Source organism: Gadus morhua, chromosome 2, assembly GCF_902167405.1.
Source record: "Gadus morhua chromosome 2, gadMor3.0, whole genome shotgun sequence".
NCBI lineage: Eukaryota > Metazoa > Chordata > Actinopteri > Gadiformes > Gadidae > Gadus > Gadus morhua.
Genome location: NC_044049.1, coordinates 6,499,052 through 6,517,854, shown reverse-complemented (window position 1 = coordinate 6,517,854; position 18,803 = coordinate 6,499,052). Strand labels below are relative to the sequence as shown.

The window sequence follows — 18,803 nt, the reverse complement described above, 5'->3', positions numbered from 1 at the left end:
TCTAAGATAGCACACATGTGCTCAACTATTATAACATGTATCACACATTTAAGCTAGCACACATGTTATCACACATAGCTGCACATACTATGCCCCATTGCACAGAAAATTGCAGACCTTGCTCCAAACTTAATGAGGGTGGATTCAAATGGTGGCTCTTTCCGTTGTTGAGTTTGAAATTTGGCGGCCCCGCCTCCACAATTCTCTCCTGTCTTGTGATTGGTTGTCAGATTGAACCAATCAAAAACGTTTCTTCCCTCAGGACAACTTTGAGTTAAGAAAATTCCCACGAGCCATGTGCTCGTGGGAATATATGACGAATAATATAGTTTTGCGTGCGTGCGAATAATCCTCACACTTCCAGAGAGCGCGCTCTCTCTCTCTCTCTCTCTCTCTCTCTCTCTCTCTCTCTCTCTCTCTCTCTCTCTCTCTCTCTCTCTCTCTCTCTCTCCCCTACCCATCCCCTCATTCTTTTCTCTCTCCCTTTCTACCCCCACACACCTGCATTATATTTAGGTGTGCGGGGCAGTTGGGCTGTGAAAGCCCTGAGTTGTTCACATGATAGGCGACCCACTGCTTGGCTGTTTAAGCGCCCTCATCAATTTCTCCCAGAACTTGCCAAGTTCAGTGTAGCCGCCAATCTAAGACCTCAACAACATCGTGCAAGGAAAGGCCAGAGTCTGTTTCAGACCACATCAAATAATTTCTTTAACCGTTGACTTGGTGGTTTGCACTTTTCCCCTGATCATTTCTGTTATTGTTTTCTTTAAAAATAAGTTTTGAGATTAATACTGTCTGGATTTCGTTCAAATCCCAGATCAAACATAAAAGTCTGCCACTAAGCCAAGAACGGTAAAATGTCGTCTTTTTACATCATGTTCTGAAGAATAAAACCGCAAAATCAAACCGAGTTCTGGCAAGTTCTGGGAAGAAACATGGCAGACGACGCTGATCATGGCATTCAAGTCGGGCCCTTCAGACTGTCCACTGGCAACAGAAAAGCCAAAACAAAACTCCCTGGGACAGCTAAGCAAATAAGCCCTCATGCAAATCAAAGGCTGATGACACACAAACCACTTCATGGCCAGGAACAACGCCCCGTCACAACGCACGTCGCCACCACTCCACTTCTCAGATTCAAATGATACGTGAGTATACCCAATGATCGTTTGCATGCAAATGCAGTCCACACACACGTCACACTCATCAGCTTTGTAGGAGCTACAGCCCGTCAGACAGCCAGGTACACACACACACACACACACACACACACACACACACACACACACACACACACACACACACACCTTTTCCAGTTCATACTTCAAGTCACACCGGGCGCAGCCATCTTGAATTCTGTCTCGGAATTTTGCTCGGTCACCATTGAGGTCAACCGAGATGGCGAGTTCGCCGTCCGAGGAAAAGGGGCGTGTTTGTGCGTGTCGCTAGGCAACGTCCTCGGACCTCAGAGACGGATGGATAATAAAACGCAGCAATAGACTCATGACATCATCCTGGGGACACCCAAACAATTGGGTGACCTTTAACCTCAGGGGTTGCAAACAGGAAGTGAGCTCATATCTCTGCAAGGCTTTCATGTATCCGAACCAAACTTGGCTCATAGTCTTATGACTATCCTGATGATGCCCAAATAATTTGGTGACATTTAACCTCTGGGGGGGGCATTAAACACACAGCGATTCTGATCAAATCTCAGTCTATCTTTTATTTTTTGATGTGAAACCTGTTGAAAGTGCTGAAGGCTGTGTGTCTGACGTAGATTTATCTTGTTGCTTTGGCTACTCTGGTCAATTCTGCTTGCGGACGCGTCTTGTTACCTTGTGACGACGTGCATGATCAACGCACCTGACGATCGCAGAATACCAATGGCAACCCTAATCCGTAGGCGTATGCGTTGTTAGCAGCAAGTGTATTCCAGCCCTTAGAAAGCAACTTCACTGTATTTTCATTGTGATAACCATTTGGCAATAGCTTTCATTGTAATGGAAATTACTAGTTACAAGTACAACAGTGGCAGAGCTTCACTATCCACACGCACCGTAGTGGTGTACAATAAGTTCCCAAAAAGCTTGGACGCCACAGTCAACTGCCTAACCCTAACCCTTATTTCTCTAAATTGGGGACTTATCTCAGTAACAGTGATAAAATGGCATATATTACTATGTTGAAGATCATGTAGGACAAATTAACACGCTCAAAAAAATCATCGAAAAACATTTTGGGTTCTCTGGCTCTTCAACGTCACATCACGTTGTGTAAAGTGGTATCGGGTGGTTGTATCATGGATGTATCATGTAGCAGTTTTACGAGTACATGAGCACAGTATCGGGGCCCCAGTCCGAGGGTTGCATTTGGTATCGGTGATTGTATCGGTGCATCCCTACCCGCAGGGCATGTTCTAAAAATAGCACTCGTCACCATGGAGTCACAACTGTTATGATGTTCGAACCAATATCACTTGCATTGATGTAGACGCGATTTTTATTGATCATAAATGTTCAAATGTATTGTTATTAATATTATTATCATTAAAGATTAACCGTGCAACTTTGTTTTTCAGGAATTTTGTATCAAACAAGTAGCCCTTCGTATTACTCTGTCCCCTTGAAGTAGCTCTCAGGTTGAAAAAGGTTGGTGACCCCTGGTCTAGACAGACAACTGTGTCTCATGCTGCCCACTGTCCTTGTCTAAAGACGTTACACAATTTGGGATTAACCTGTTAAATGGCAAACAGTTAGAGCAAGACAATGATTTAGGTGTCTGTCTCACGCCCTTCTACTCAATATACACGAGGTCTTGGCAAATGTCACTTTGAGGTTCAAATCATCTGGAATATCAACATAATGGGCAGGTTATGGTTCTTATTCTGCATCTATTATCCAGAAAATCTGATTGTACAGTTCAAGTCACATAAGCGGTTCCAGGGGGGCAGTAGGTGGGGGCTGTAAGATGATTGTTATTACTGTCTGTGCGTGTGTTTGCACGTGTGTGTGCTAATTAATTCATTGTCTGTGAGATTGAGGATGATAAGTGAAAAATGTGATGTTGTTTTTGGACTTCCACCACTCCTCTGTTGCCTCTTAAAATGTTAAAAAAGAAGTGTTTCATTGAAGGATGACATTTTGATGTCCTCTGTTTCCTGTCATTCCTCTGATATCACAGTGTAAAGATGTGGTGTTTTTTCCCTATTAAAACGTTTAAGAGTTACTTTAAACATGCTTAAAGGGATCAAATGTGCTGCTGGCGCGGTTTTTCCCCCATTCCATGACTGCTTTCAGACTGACGATCTCGCTCTCTCGGGATGTTCAGGTGATGTGATGAACTTGTTCTGCTGGTTTGTCATTCCTTTCTCTCTGATGCTCTCCTCTGTTGGACTGTTTTTTTAACCTTTATTTTGATTAAGGTTATTCTGGTTATGTCTCAGCCCATGTGGCTGAGTTCTCTGGTTATGGATGGTCTTTGTAAATAATGCCATAAGCTCAGGAATCAATGTGACATAAGGGCGGCAGTACCACTCAGAAAGATTCAAAGGGTATTTAAATACAGAAAGCATCGTTTATTCAAGGGAAAATCACGCTCCAGGCATGAAGAGTCAGTCAAACAGTTATCGTCCACAGCTTTAGAACAGGCACTGGGAGTTGTGTCTTTAATCATCTCCGTAAATATTATTGACACGATATGACACTATGCATCTCTACCTCCCTCTAGAGTATTTTTATTTCCTTAGAAACATGTCAAATAGGTTAAAAATATTATCAATTATTTAAAGTCAGTTAATCTAGTCAATCATTACCGTATCCATAGGCGTTCATATAAAATGTATAATAATAACGTTACAAATATTTAACATATAACGTTTTATTAGATTGACCCTATATAGATTATAACATAGGCTACATTTATTTACATAGGCTACGATTATTATTTAAATATTGTTACTGTTGGAACTGTCAACATTATTTCAATTTCTTTGTAAATGTTGGTATTATGAAGACATAACTCTAATTTCTAACATTTATATTTTATCTGTGAACTCCCATCTATCCCTATACTCCCTTACTCATCCAAGGCTTACGGTGCTGCCATGCACCGCTGTTGTGCTTGACAGTGTTGCCGTTGCTACACCCTTCTCTGAAATGGAGGCTACGACATAAGGCCCAGACCAGTTGCTTTCGAGTTGTCCTCCTTTTCGGCCTTTCTTTCTTTTGTTGGCTTTTAGGACCTCATCCCCAATTTGGAAGTGGAAGGCCTTCACATTCCTCCCTTTGCGGGTCTCATAAGCTTTTTTTAGCCTGTCCTGGACAATCTTTATGTTTTGGTAAATCTGAGAAATATATGAGATGCTTACAATTTAATTGTCCATTAAAATATATTAATATTGTTTAAGAAGTTCTTAAGATCCAGATATATATATTTCACCCTCACCTGTGCATGCAGATCTGCAACTTCCCTAGTCTTGGCCTCCAGGTGCTCTTCAGTCACATCAGATACAACCATGGAGTTGTCATCCTCCTCTTTTTTGGTAATGTTTATGTTCAAGACTCCAGGGGTGAGAGTACACACAATATGGTGTGTACTTTGTTGACCTTGTGGAAGAAATTAATGATTATATTCTATGGTAAACCATGATTATTATTAGGCCTATATATCTAATGGTAGAAAACATTTAAAGCGTCTCTGGATTCTGAAACAGGGCTTGACACGGTAACAGGGAGTCTGGGGTCATAGCGTAAGTTTGAACCCCCACAGGAGCAGGAAGCTACGGGTTCAATGCGTGCTGACCTCAGCCTGGTGTTCTAGATTATCTTGTTGACCATTCGCTCAGAGGAATTTATGACTGATTGTGGGCGGACACCCCAAAAAAGAAACTGCTTTGGATGTGTGGATAAAGAGGACGCCGGGATCTGTGGACCGACATTGCTTTGCAAACTACTCGGCTTTGATTGTTGCATTTTTTAACGATAAAGTCTTTTTGTCATTTGGGGTCCGGAGTCTTTTGCTCCGGACCCCTCAATTTCTTTTCCTCTCTCTTAAGTTAGTCGAAGTGATTTGATCTCGGTTAATTCCACGACAACCTCTGTAAAAAAAACATTAATAGCATTATACCCTTTTTTGTGTCTCGGTTCAATGTTGAATGAATACATCTGCAGCTGTTACGCAATATTACCTGTTTAGATGGGTTGACACTTGCTGCAATACCCTTTAAATGGACATCCCAGTCATTTTGTCCCTCCCCACAGTACTTTGCAAGTGCCTCCTAAATATTGCGGTTTGTCCGCTCATCCTATCCGTTGGCCTGTATAGTAGGGCAGATAACAGCCATTTTTCATTGAAATTGTGCAAAAATGTGATACAAGCACCAAATTTGGCATAGTGGTTCCCAAGGGTCTACTTAGAAAATCTGCCTGACGTGCCATTCAAAAATCCAATATGGCGGCCATTTTTCAATATGGACGCCAAATGTGTCTGCCGAAAATGGTTTTTCTCATATAAATCCATGTACTTTATGGATTTGAATGATCTTGTTGTGGATTTCTATGTTTTCTTGCATGCTGATTCAATTTTTTTCTAGAGAAAAAAAAGAAGTGAATAACTTCACACTTTCTGGCTATTTAGATCAGCCTTTTTCTGCATTTTCGCTTGCCTAATGAGTGTTTTGCTATTTTTTACTATGTGCATGATGATAATTTCTAAATGTATAGAACAGTATTTACATTTAGTGCATAGGGTGTAGGGTGTTGTAGTAGAGGTAGGACCTTTGTTTCATCAGTCAGCCACATTCTCCTGATGGGATCCAGGCACTGGTCCTCAGTACTTACCTAACTCTATGGCTCCAAGAAGTTGCTAGTGCCGACATGGCACTGCTCTGTGTTTGAGGGAGTATTAATATTAATGCATTAATATATACATATATCTGACACACAGCAAATAGGTTATGACAATAAATGGTGGTGATTATACCGCCATCTAGTGGTCATTTAAATTCGCTTTAGTAATCTACCGGTAATTATAGCTTAACTGCCATTAACGAGCATATTCACGGTAGGAATAAAAAACCCAACTCACGCTACAAATAATACATATACAAGAAAGCTAACTATTACACAGGTCTAACATACAATAATATGTAACAGATCTTACATTTATTAATACACTAATACACTAACAGCCAAACTAACACCGTGCAGACTCTTCTGGTGTTTTGCCGCGAACTAACTCAAACACAAGAGGTTGCTGGGCAACGGATCTCTGCGCGTGCACAATCTGCTAAAGTCTCTGGCCTTTCTAACATACAGGTTGGTAAAAGGATAAACACTCGGCCCTGGTCATCAGAATGGCTTTAAATACCAAAGGTGAGACTGCATCATGGCAGACCAACTGGACCAAGTGTTGCCTCTGTCAAACAGAGAAAAGTGAATGCCTCACATCTCCACTTGCAAATCCTGCCCGAAGGGTAGAGGATGGATACAGCCTCTTAGGGAGGAATATTCCTCTATTTCATGCAGTGAATGCACTACCAATCAAGATGGACCCACGAAGGCTTGATGACGGCAGTGGGATAGAAGCAACCCTGAGGAAAAATCAAGCACAGTACCATGCTAGTTGCAGGCTTCTGTTCAGCAACAGTATGTTACAAAGGGCAGAAAAGAAAACGTCTCCTGCGATGGATGAGAACAGCAGCAGCGGCAGCAACAAAATACCACGGAGATTGTCATACCCCAAACGGATAGAATGTTTTATATGTGAGGAGGAGGGAGATCTGGATGACTTTAGACAAGCTATGACCATGAAACTGAACAAGAGGGTCAACAAGTGTGCAAAGACTCTCAATGATGGAAAGCTGCTTGCCAAACTGAGTGCTGGAGATGTGGTGGCGCAGGAACTGAAGTACCACAGTGCATGCTTGGCTGGTCTCTACAACCGAGAACGAGCTCACCTGCGTGCTGAAGAGCTGAAAACTCTGAAAAAACTCTGAGGTAGGAAAGAGGGATGCATATCCAATTGCCTTCTCTGAACTGGTAACATACATCATTGAGACAAAATCTGCAAGTGAGAGTTCAGCTCGATCAGTCTTCCGACTTGCCGACCTATGTATGCTCTACAGGCAGAGGCTGGAGCAGCTTGGCATCAACAGTCATGATGTTCATGCTACCCGACTGAAGGACCAGCTGCTTCAACACATCCCCGATCTACAAGCTGAACATCATGGACGTGATGTCCTACTGGCCTTTAAGAAGGATGTAGGGTCAATTCTTGCGCAAGCAAGCAAATATGGAGAAGCTGTTCATCTTGCAAAGGCTGCTGGGATGATCAGACGTGAAATGCTTCAACACAAATCACAGTGGAATGGCACGTTCCATGATGGGTGCCTAGAAGATGCTGTCCCATCATCACTGCTTCAGTTTATTTGTATGATTGAGCATGGAGCAGACATCAAGTCACAACTCCAACATGGAGCCTCAAAGTCTGACCTTGCAATGGCTCAGCTCTTACAGTACAATTGTTTTGCCAAATACAAGGCCGGATCTCACGTCCACAGACATTCCAAGGACCGGGAGACACCATTTGTTGTGTACATGGGCATGTCTGTGTTTGCAAAAACAAGGAAGAGGCAGCTCATAGACATGCTCCATGACAATGGACTCAGCATCACCTATGATAGAGTCTTAGAAATCTCAGCCCAGCTTGGAAAAGCTGTTGTAGCTCAGTACGTGGATGATGGAGTTGTCTGTCCACCAGTGTTGAGGAAGCAGGTGTTCACAACGTCCGCGGTGGACAACATCGACCACAACCCAACAGCAACTACAGCTCAAACTTCTTTTCATGGTACCAGTATGTCTCTGTTCCAACACCCAAGCCCTGAACATCCTGGTGAGGAACGAGAGCCAGTGAAGCTCAGTGGAGATTACAGGGTGAAGAAAGTTCCTGAGCTTCCTGAAGCATTCACCAATGTTAAACCAGCGTACCTTACTAAGAACCCAAAACCTCCAGCTGTGCCAAGAAAATTATACCAAGCACTACATTCAATCCAGCCACACCTGAAGGAAGAGTACAGGTGGCTTGATGAGGTGTCTGTCACTGAGAGAGTGGGTGATACTCTCAGTATCACATGGGCAGCCCACCATGCAGCACAGAAGAGGAGCCAACCTTTTCAAGTGAGCATGACATCACTGTTGCCTTTGATACGAGAACAGGCTCACTCGGTTGCAACAATCAAACATGCCATGGGGAAGATTCGAGATACAGTTGCTTTCCTCAACCCAGGGCAGACGCCGGTCATAGCTGCTGACCAACCACTATTTGCACTAGCAAAACAAATTCAGTGGCAGTGGCCTGAGTATGGAGAGGACCAATTTGTTATCATGTTTGGGGGACTTCACATAGAGAAGGCTGCTCTTGGTTCCCTTGGAAAACTACTGGAACAAAGTGGCTGGACCAGTGCTATCGCTGAAGCAGGGGTGGCCTCATCTGGTACAGCTGAGTCATTCCTGACTGTGTCAAGTATCACCAGGACAAGATTGGCCCACCAGATCACAGCATGCAGCCTGTATAAACTGAAGAAAGAAGCCTACCAAGACTACTGCTCTGAGGAGACTGACAGACCTACGCTCTCCTTTGAAGACTGGTGTGAGCAGCGGAGACCTCAGAGTCCACAATTCCAGTTCTGGGATCTGGTTTTGGACATGGAGCTGGTTCTGCTCCTGTTGATACGCTCCTTCAGGGAAGGAAACTTTGACCTGTACCGTGAAGCACTCTCAGAACTGATCCCCTACTTCTTTGCAAATAACAACGTGAATTATGCTCGGTGGCTTCCAGTTCATTTCAGAGACATGATGTCTCTTGAGAAGCAGCATCAAGAAGTAGCCAGAGAGTTTCACAAAGGAAACTTTGTTGTCCACAAGTCCAGAAGAGATTTCTCTGCCATGGCCATTGACCAAGCCCATGAACAGAACAACGCAGCCATCAAGGGTGATGGAGGAGCCATTGGACTGACAGAGGACCCAGGGGCACTTCGGAGATGGATGGTGGCTGGACCTGAAGTGAGCCATCTAGTCTTTGCATATGAGGCTATTTCTGGTGTGAAAGACGCAACCATCAGCACCAAACACCCTGAACAGACCTTAAGTGCCCAGACATCTTTCCTTGAGAGGGTGGAGGCACTGTTCAGTGTGATAAAAGAGATGGGCAACCCTTTCCAAGAAGAGTCTGCTGATTTGCTGGCACTTGACACAAAGAACATTGCAGATCCAGCACTAGCTGAACTGGTTGGTAGTCATCATGAGAGAGGCAAGGAGAAGTTCCAGTCATTTATGGAGGCCTTGGAGAATGAAGAAGAATGCAAATTTTATCAGCCAATCAAAAAGAACAAGGCTTCTTTCTTCAAGCACGAGCAGGCAGCCAGCAGCTCCAAGGAGAAAGTGCTTAAAGATGACTGTCACTTGTTCTCCCGGCTCTTCATATCCTGCCAAAACAGACAGTGTGACTTGCAAGAATTCTTCAAGTATGAGAACCAGTCAGCACCTGCATCTCTCAGTGACAACGGCAGGCTTCGTATGTGCCAGAAGTCACAGCTAACTGAAATTCTTCAGGCCCTGGTGACATTGCCTGATAGCGAACCAAAGGCTGACACCATCATCATTGATGGATCAGCGCTCATCAATTCCCTACCTCCACGCAGCCCGAAGACTTTCAATGACTATGCAAAAGAAGACATCCTTCCAAAAGTGGAATCCTTTGGCACCAAATTCAAGCGAGTCGATGTCATCTTTGATGTGTACAAGAAGTCTAGTCTGAAATCTGAAACCAGGTCAAAAAGAGGTCAAGGGATCAGAAGAAGTGTGACTGGAACCAGCAGGACCCCAACAAACTGGAGAAGCTTCCTGCGGGATGATGACAACAAAACTGAGCTCTTCCACTTTCTCGCAGAGAAAATATGTCAGGCTGGAACCACAAGTATGGTCATCGTGACAAAAGGAGAAGATGTCATCAGCAACAAAATCAAATCCTTAGATGCTGTGGCCCCATGCTGTCATGAAGAAGCTGATACCCGGATATTTGTACATGGAAGAGATGCAACTGCAGAGGGTAGCAAGTCACTTGTCATCAAAGCCAATGATACTGACGTGCTCGTCATAGCAGTGTCTAAGCTGCCATCCCTGCAGAGGCTTGGTCTTGAAAAAATTTGGATTGCCTTTGGGCAGGGAGCCAATGCTCGATGGATACCAGTCCATGAGGTAGTTTCCGCAATAGGACCTGAGAAAGCCAGTGGGATCCTGTATTTCCATGCATTCACAGGCTGTGACGTGGTCTCGTCTTTCCATGGGAAGGGAAAGAAATCTGCATGGCTGACTTGGGAAGTCTGTGATGAGGTTTCTAAAACCTTTACAAAACTCAGCAACTGTCCAACAGAGGTTTCTGAAGATGACCTGCAGAAGCTGGAGAATTTTGTTGTCGTCATGTATGACAGATCAAGTGCAGCTACCGGTGTTGACGAGGCAAGGCTGAATCTCTTTGCCCGTAAGCAGAGGTCCTATGATGCGATCCCACCAACCAGTGCAGCCCTCATGGAACACGCAAAACGCGCTGCTTACCAGGCTGGTATCATATGGGGTCAAGCAACAGTAACCAATCCAGAAGTCGTCAGTCCTGCCGACTGGGGATGGAATCAGAAGGGAGACATATGGCAGATCTGTTGGACAACGCTTCCACCTATTGCAGCCAGCTGTCAGGAACTGACCCAGTGTTCCTGCAAGAAAGGCTGCAACCGGAGATGCAAATGCTTTCGTTCAGGGCTCGCCTGCACTGCACTCTGCAGCTGTGTATGTCAGCTGTAGTGCTACATATACAGCGGTGTACGTTGGTTTCACGTTTTTTATTATTATTTTCTGATTTTGTTTCCGTCCTGAATAACATGATCCAAATGCTAAATACCTTAATGCAAAATGGGTATATTTAATGTTTATATTTGTGTAAATAAAGTATTAGGAGTATTATTTGATGTGTTATGTTGCTTTTTTATATAAAGTGTTCATTTTCTACCATTTACACTATTATAATGCTTGTGAAGGTAAAATAATTAGGTTCAGCGTGGAAGAAAACATACAATTCAACACCAAGATCACTCAAATCCATCAAGTACATGCATATCTATGAGCAAAACCATTTTCGGCAGACACATTTGGCGTCCATCTTGAAAAATGACCGCCATCTTGGATTTTTGAATGGCACGTCAGGCAGATTTGTTAAGTAGACCCTTGGGAACCACCATGCCAAATTTGGTGCTTGTATCACATTTTGCACGATTTTTCCATTATCTGCCCCACTAGTATGCTGAAGTAATGCAGTGTTTCACACCCAGAGTTTCAAAAACACCACGGTTGACCTGCAGAAACATTAATGTATGCAAATTACGTTGAAAGACACAGTAGGATTCAATTACAAATATTCTATGTGGGAATATAAACAGTTTTAAATGCATAACTGTACCTCATTCACAAATTCTTGTCCTTGGTCTGTTATTATCTTCTCCACCAGTCCAAAGTCTAGCAGAATGCTGACAATTTTTTTTGTAACCTCAGCGGCTGTCTTTGTGTCAAGACATTTTGCCACAACCCACTTTGTAAACAAGTCTGTGGCTGTCAGAATGAATCTGCAACATAAAATGCAGATTGTTAAAAATAAAGTATATGTTGCATCCCTGACTGTCAAAAGCCTTGCATTTACTACCTTCAAAGGGGGTTACACATGCATAACACACAATATAATAACCTTTTGCCCTTTGCGGTGGTAGGAAGTGGACCTATTAAATCTACCCCGAGGACACTCCATGCTTCTTTGACAGGGATGGGATGGAGGACAGGTGCCACTGTTATAATTTTTTCATGCAGCTGACAGCAAGGACACTCAACCTGTAAAATAGAGAATTCAAGTAATTTCTTAAATTTCTTACAAGTATACTGTATATGTAGAAAAATGTAAGGACTCTGCATATTAATTGCATAAACAAAATAAGTGAAATGCACCACCGTTTTTGTGGAACTTAAAGGCATCAGCTCTAATGGGCAGTATATAAATTACAATGAACGCAGCCAATACATTTCCTTCAGTACTAATAACACTCACCCATTTTTTTACATCCTCCCTCAGTGTTTTCCAGTGGTAGGACGCCAATCCTTTTTCTGTTGTTCGGCGTCTCCTAGGATGACCCCCACTGCCAAGATTGTCTTGGCACTCCTTTAAGACATTGCAGACTTGCTCCTGGTTACACACCACCAAGCAAAGTTTTCCCTGGAAGCTGTAATACAACTGCTCGTCTAATGCAGCAGGAAAATAAAAATGTTATTTAGTGTGCATGTATGTATTATAACTGGGTAGGTTACATTATGACTAAAAGCAGCACCAGAAAGTCCAAAAGGCCTTGACATTTTTAAAATATGTTTTGAATTGAAAGGCTAATATTACTAATAGTACTTGGAAGGAAAAAAGTAAAGGAAGAGGGCTAAGATAAGACACCTCTTAATAAACAGACAATATTTTCTATGACGTTTAAATCTAGGCTAAAAACCTACTTATTTAGGATGGCTTTTATACCCAGTAGTATGATAACACTTTTATTTTATTTTATCTTACATATATACAACATTTATTTTGAAGTACTGTTGAAAGTTAAAGTTAAGTAAAGTTAATTCACACTGGGTGATTTACCTTTTATTGTGTATTTTATTGTTGCCTTCCGAATCACTGCCTTTCTGCTCTCTGGTTTGGGGCTAGTGTTGGTCAAGGTGTGGTAAACAATATTTTGTAGGAAATACTTAATTTCCTCTTAGAAGTTCTCCATAGATGCTACCGATCACCGAAACACTGGGAAAAAAACTCTCAGAGTACAGCGTCTGGTTACATGTGGTTGCTATTAGGGATGGGCATTTGAAGAAATTTCCTTGATCGAGCATCGCTAGAGTTATCGATCAATTATCGATTAATCATTAACTTTTTTCTATAGGCTATATTGAAATTCCCGTTGGTAGAAAATACAAAATGCAGCATGTTTTTATCAATGAAATCTTTATTCCAACAATAATGTATGGGCCAACATTAATACAATACAGTTAACTTGAAGACCTGCAACTGTTTAACAGTTTTAAAATAATAAATACAGGCATTATAGGTTATAGGCCTATGCGGCGCTCGTAACGTAAAGTCTGAACCATGCGCCTACAGGCGCTCTTAAAGGTTTGGAAACGATTGAACAAGACTAAATCTGTAGCCTATTCCAATTACAATAAGTAGCCAACTTATCGGACAACAATAATCAAACGAAGGCAGTAGGCTAAAAGTGGGCATTAAACTGTATAACTGTTTTGAAAAAAGGGGGAAAAAAGGCCGACATATAATGCCTATAGGCTGCAGCCGGCGCGCGGAAAAGGCTTGCAACAAAAAGATGAGCCACCCATGTACAAACAATTGCATGAACTTGTCTATCTAAAAGCAATACGTTATTGAACATATATAAGGCTGAACTTGTTGCTAAAATATCACAGTTTTGGCAAAATGTAACGACTCCAAGAGGCACCAAGCCGAAAGAAAAGCGGAGCGAGAGACAACACATTAAGAAAAAAAAGAGCGACTCACATACGGTGGTGACTGTCCCTACTGTCCATAGCATACAGTAACTCCAGCCTACATATTTTTGTTTAGGAATATAAGCATGTTAACATGCTCGGGGGTCAGATGCGAACGCAGCCTTGTGACTGTCAGTCCAGCAGCAGAAAACACCCGCTCTGACGGGACCGAAGTTGCGGGGATGCAGAGGTATTGTCGCGCTTACTTTGACAGCCTGGGGAACCTTCTTCCATTCACTTTCCACTTTTTCGTCGGCAGGGTGGTAATTCTCCCACATAGTGATATTCAATTAAATGCTTCAAGACTCACAGTATGCAACACAATGTCCTTTTGATCGATAACAATATAAATTGATCGACGCATTTCTTAACGATCAATTATCGAGCATCGATTAATTATGCCCATCCCTAGTTGCTACACTCAAAAAAACAACTCATTGGATGAACTCAATTAAATTGTGGGCAGGATTTCCATCCAATAAATATATGTTACCCCAACCTAAAACAAGTCAATCGATTCAATACAATGTATTTGAGTTCATCTACCAATTTTTTTCTAAGTTGGTCCAGCTGAAACTAAATTCATCTATCTAATGAAATTAGATTGAGTTACCACTACATATTTGTAACAGGGAGAGGTAAACAAAAGTTATTATATTAAAGTAGTTAAAATAAATTGTGTTTGTTCAACCTAAAAATATATGGTTCATTGGAAATTAATTATTCAAAAATCCCCCCCTCCCATTCTACCCCCTACCCCAATATGACATACATGAGACATTAGCTGTTTGAGGTTATTTTATTACAGGGTTCCTACAGGTTTGTTCAAGTCAAATTCAAGTCTTTTTAAGTCCCTTTTAAGACCACTTATATAAAAATTAATACCTATTTCACGGCCTATTTCACAGACCTACCGACAACGTTTGTTCAAAATTTGTTCATTTATTTCAACAAATGTGAAAATGTGGACTGTAAAGCATTATGGAATGATGGAACATTGCAGCATAGTGGTGAGTACTTACGCCAACAGCACAGACTCCTGAACAATAAACAATGAAAATCAACTCAACAATAAATAAAATTATGATCACCATCACACAGTCAACTCCTAAGCTCTGCACTCTTAGCAGCGATCTCTTTATCAAGGAGAGCCAGTTCTGCCAACTTCTCCTTATGGCCTCTCCGCAAGATGTTTGACCTGGTGATCAGGCCAGCCATCTTGCTCCCTGCCTTCGCTTCAGCCTCCTCAGCCATCTTGTCCGCATCCATAGCCAGACCCTCAGATACCTCCTGTACACGTCTCCTCTTAACCTTCAGCTCCTCAAGACAGTCCTCTGCTTCCCTCCTCTTGAGAGCCTGGTCTTTTGCCTCCCTGTTCCTTCTTTTGGTCTCCAGATGGGTACGATACCTTGTCCTTGCCCTTGCTACACTTTCCAGTAGCGGTTTACTGAGTGGAACCTGGGTATCGGGTTGGGGAAAGAGAACCAGATTCAGTGACAAACTCAAGAGACCAACTATGTTGATTCTATCAACTTTTAAGTCAACAGCATATTACTACTCCAGACAGGAGTCATCTTACCTTGGTAACGCCTCCATGTTGTATGATGTAGTCACACACCAGTCTCCGTGTGACCACAGTATCCTCCGCCAAGTTATCAGACTCCACCTCTTTATTGATTGATAATCCACGCTCAACTGTAGCTTGACCGTGGGAGAGGATGAGCAGCTTCTTGCAGAAGGCCCACAGCTCGGGATAAGGCTCCATGGCGCTGCTCAGGAAGATGTCCAGCCTCTTCTGCATGGGTTGAAAGGAGAGGAAGTCCTCACTCCGGCTCTCCAAGGACAGGAGACTGTCGAACTGCTGCAGTATGACATCCCCTACGACAAAACAAATGAGAAAATAGAGAAAAACATTGATAAATCTTTGGGCATTACCAGCTAATTAGATTGAGGATAAATTCATGTGTAGCCTATAATTTGCCTAATTCTTACCCGAAGAAGTATCAGTAAGCTGTCTGTCCTGGAGAAACCTTTGAACCAGCCCTTTCATGTGATTCCTGCCTCTTTCTGGTTCTCTATACATTACTGACGGATCCAGGCACACCATCTGCCTAACAGTCAGAAAATCTTTAGGGGGCTCTTGTCCTGCACTTTCTTGATCATGTTACTCAGTCCCTGCATGCACTCTCTCTTGAACTCGAGCACCCTGAGCTCTGCACCTTTGATTCTCTAGAGAGAGAAATTAGCCATGAATATAGAACAAGTCTTCAATGACACCTGGTTCACCCTAACCATTTGTAAAATTATCTTTTGAAAACATCACACTACCTTAAGGACTGACTCTGCACCTAGACCAATGCTGATGTCTTGTGGGCTGAGCCAGATGGTCTTGTCTGTGACATCCAGTTTGGTCAGCTGCAGGGCAGTGATATCGTGTAGTACTTCTCTCTTTATGAAGCGTCTGAGTAGACTCTGTCAACAGACAAACACAAAAATGTCTGGTGCGGCACATTAATCACCAACATCAAATTATCTTATGATGATGCACAATGTAGCCACTATTTTTTACACATCCTAACCACAAACCCCATTTTGTCATAATGGATCAATTGAGCCCAATCAGTGGTTATAACGTTAAGTAAATTGTTACCATCATCAACTCGGTCAGGTCCTTTGGGAGGAATGGGAGCACAGGCTCATCCGTCTGATATTTTTTCAGGAAGGGATTGAAGGTCCTGGCAATTGCTGCGTAGAACTGCAATTTGGCCAAGACGAGTGGATCCTTTATGGCTGCTGCAACTGTGTCATATGATGCTGAGAAAAAGACATACAGACAGTCAGACATTTCAACTTAGCCATATATTACAAAAACTATGACAAGGCCACACCACCACCAGGGTTAGGACACGGTCACAGACCTATTCACATCATTTAAGAAGGGCCTACCTGTTCCAGGGTTCGGGAGTCTCTTTGTTTTCACAGCTTCCATGTACAGGAGAAATGATGGCAAGACTGCCAGGGCTCTCTCCACAACCGGAAGGTTTTCTACCCAACGATGGACACAGAAAGATAGAGGGAACACACTGGACTTGGTTACGGTGATGTAATCCTCTCTCCTGGCAGGCGTATTGTGAAACAATGTGTGCATTGCTCTCAGCAATTTGTCCAGCTGCCATACAGTGAACCCACACTTGAAGGAGTTGTGTAGCGTGTGTAGGCCACAGCTCCCCACACAAACGAGCTGAAGACCTAAAGGTTTCAATGCAAACTTGATATTAGAAACCAAATGAGAACTTTGAAATTGTTTATTCAATTGCACTACAAATAAAATACATTTTTATAATTACTAATGGATCAGAAACACACTCACCCACACACACAGTAATAGCATTATAAACTCCTCACCTCCGTACTGCTCAGCTTGATCTTTCTGGAAAAGGTCGAAGAGTTTCCAATTCACATTGGGCCCATCCATTGAAATAGACACCAAGTTCCTGAGGTTCAGTTTGTCCATACATTCCTGAAAAAAGGGCTGCATTTCATTACTCAAAATAAGAGGACTAGGTGAGCATCACATATTGTTAGAAACACACACACACACACACACACACACACACACACACACACACACACACACACACACACACACACACACACACACACACACACACAAAATGTTGACTATTGGTCCTTTCTCGGGTATTGGCTAACACAATGGCTGGCTACGTGCATGCACAAACCTGTCCTTAAAACAACCCTAAACGTTCCTTTTCAGAAATGTGCAACTCACCGAGTTGTTGTGTACGTTGATGTTCCAAATCAAGTATCGTAGCGAAATACAGTTTCTGTCATTTTTTATTGCACATGTATCGCATTTTATAAATCCCATTGATTCCTGTTGGAAGAATCATTGCCCGGTAGAAACTGTATTTCGCTACGATACTTGATTTGGAACAACGAACGAACACCACTAACCACTCGGTGAGTTGCACATTTCTGAAAACTTCGGTGTCAACTGAGACCAACCAGAAATGGGGCTCAATGTTCAAAATACCGGAATTGTAATAAAATTGCTCTGCTTTGAAAAAACGAGCAGATTCTCACCTAGCCTAACGGAAAGTAGGCTATACGTTAAACCGTTATATTCCTGCAGAGGTAACTCGTTTTATTTTCCCTCTGAGCCATGTGCTGACTGACACTGAGCATGTCCGGCATGTCTGCGGACTCCGCGACGTTCGCGCCCATTATTCAGGATACATAAATTGGCCTTAAAGCTTTAAATCAATGAGAGCCCCTTATAAACAAGTAAATCTATCACAAAAAAAAAAAATCATCATTACAAGACAGTGTGCTTATGTCGGTTCCCGCGTGATTTAGCGCTTCTTTACTACTAAATTAAGCTAGCTCAAAGCTGAAATGAGGCCTCACACAGCCACTGCCTGCCAACTCAACCTTTAAAAAACCATGTGAAATTCTTCTGTTCTTTACATTATCACGGCAACTTTACAGATGCCAATTTATAAAACAGCATGCAATAGCTCCCACTTTGGGACTACTAAAAAATATGCAAACTTACCGAGAGTAAGTTGAAGTCGCTCGCTGCAGCCAGAAGATGAACAAAATGGCGCGCTGCTTCAGGGCATGGAAAGAGTGGCGTGGTCACCTCACGTGCGCATGCTTCCGTCATTGACCTCAATCTTTTTGGGTTGAACGGATAGGTCAGCAGCGTCAGCGGAGACGATGAATACATTTTAAGTTGTACGAGTTAAACTATTTTGGTTTTTATTTGAATTAATATATATTTCATTAGACAAATAGGATATTAATTTGTCATATCTAAGAAGTGCTTGAATCATTTTTATGAGTGTATGACTACAGCCAGAGCTATAGAGTAAAACAGCCAATCACAACTGTCCGACGTACAGCCAATCACAATGTACTCCCATTCAATCGTACAGCCAATGATATTGTGTGACATAATCAGCAGACGACGGACCCCGAGCCGATCTGGAAGCCGAGCCGATCTGGTACCTACATGTACGGCTCCTCTCAGTTTACTCGTCAGCAAAGTGAAACGTATCTTTTCGATGGTTACTAGTAAAAAGAAAGAAAAGCACATTTTATAAGAAATAAAAAATTGTCGCAGATATTACTGATAATAAT

General features: G+C 42.5%; 1 protein-coding gene across 1 annotated transcript; it reads right to left on the bottom strand.

Annotated features, from left to right (window-relative positions):
• Positions 1 to 15,758: 15,758 nt before the first annotated feature.
• On the bottom strand, positions 15,759 to 18,284 carry LOC115532926 (uncharacterized). Its single transcript, XM_030343017.1, has 6 exons — positions 18,217 to 18,284; positions 17,046 to 17,160; positions 16,587 to 16,889; positions 16,291 to 16,454; positions 15,969 to 16,112; positions 15,759 to 15,869 (listed from the first exon to the last, which is right to left on the bottom strand). Exons 2-6 carry the CDS (start codon positions 17,152 to 17,154, stop codon positions 15,759 to 15,761), a joined length of 831 nt encoding a protein of 276 aa, XP_030198877.1. The 5' UTR covers positions 17,155 to 17,160; positions 18,217 to 18,284.
• Positions 18,285 to 18,803: the final 519 nt, after the last annotated feature.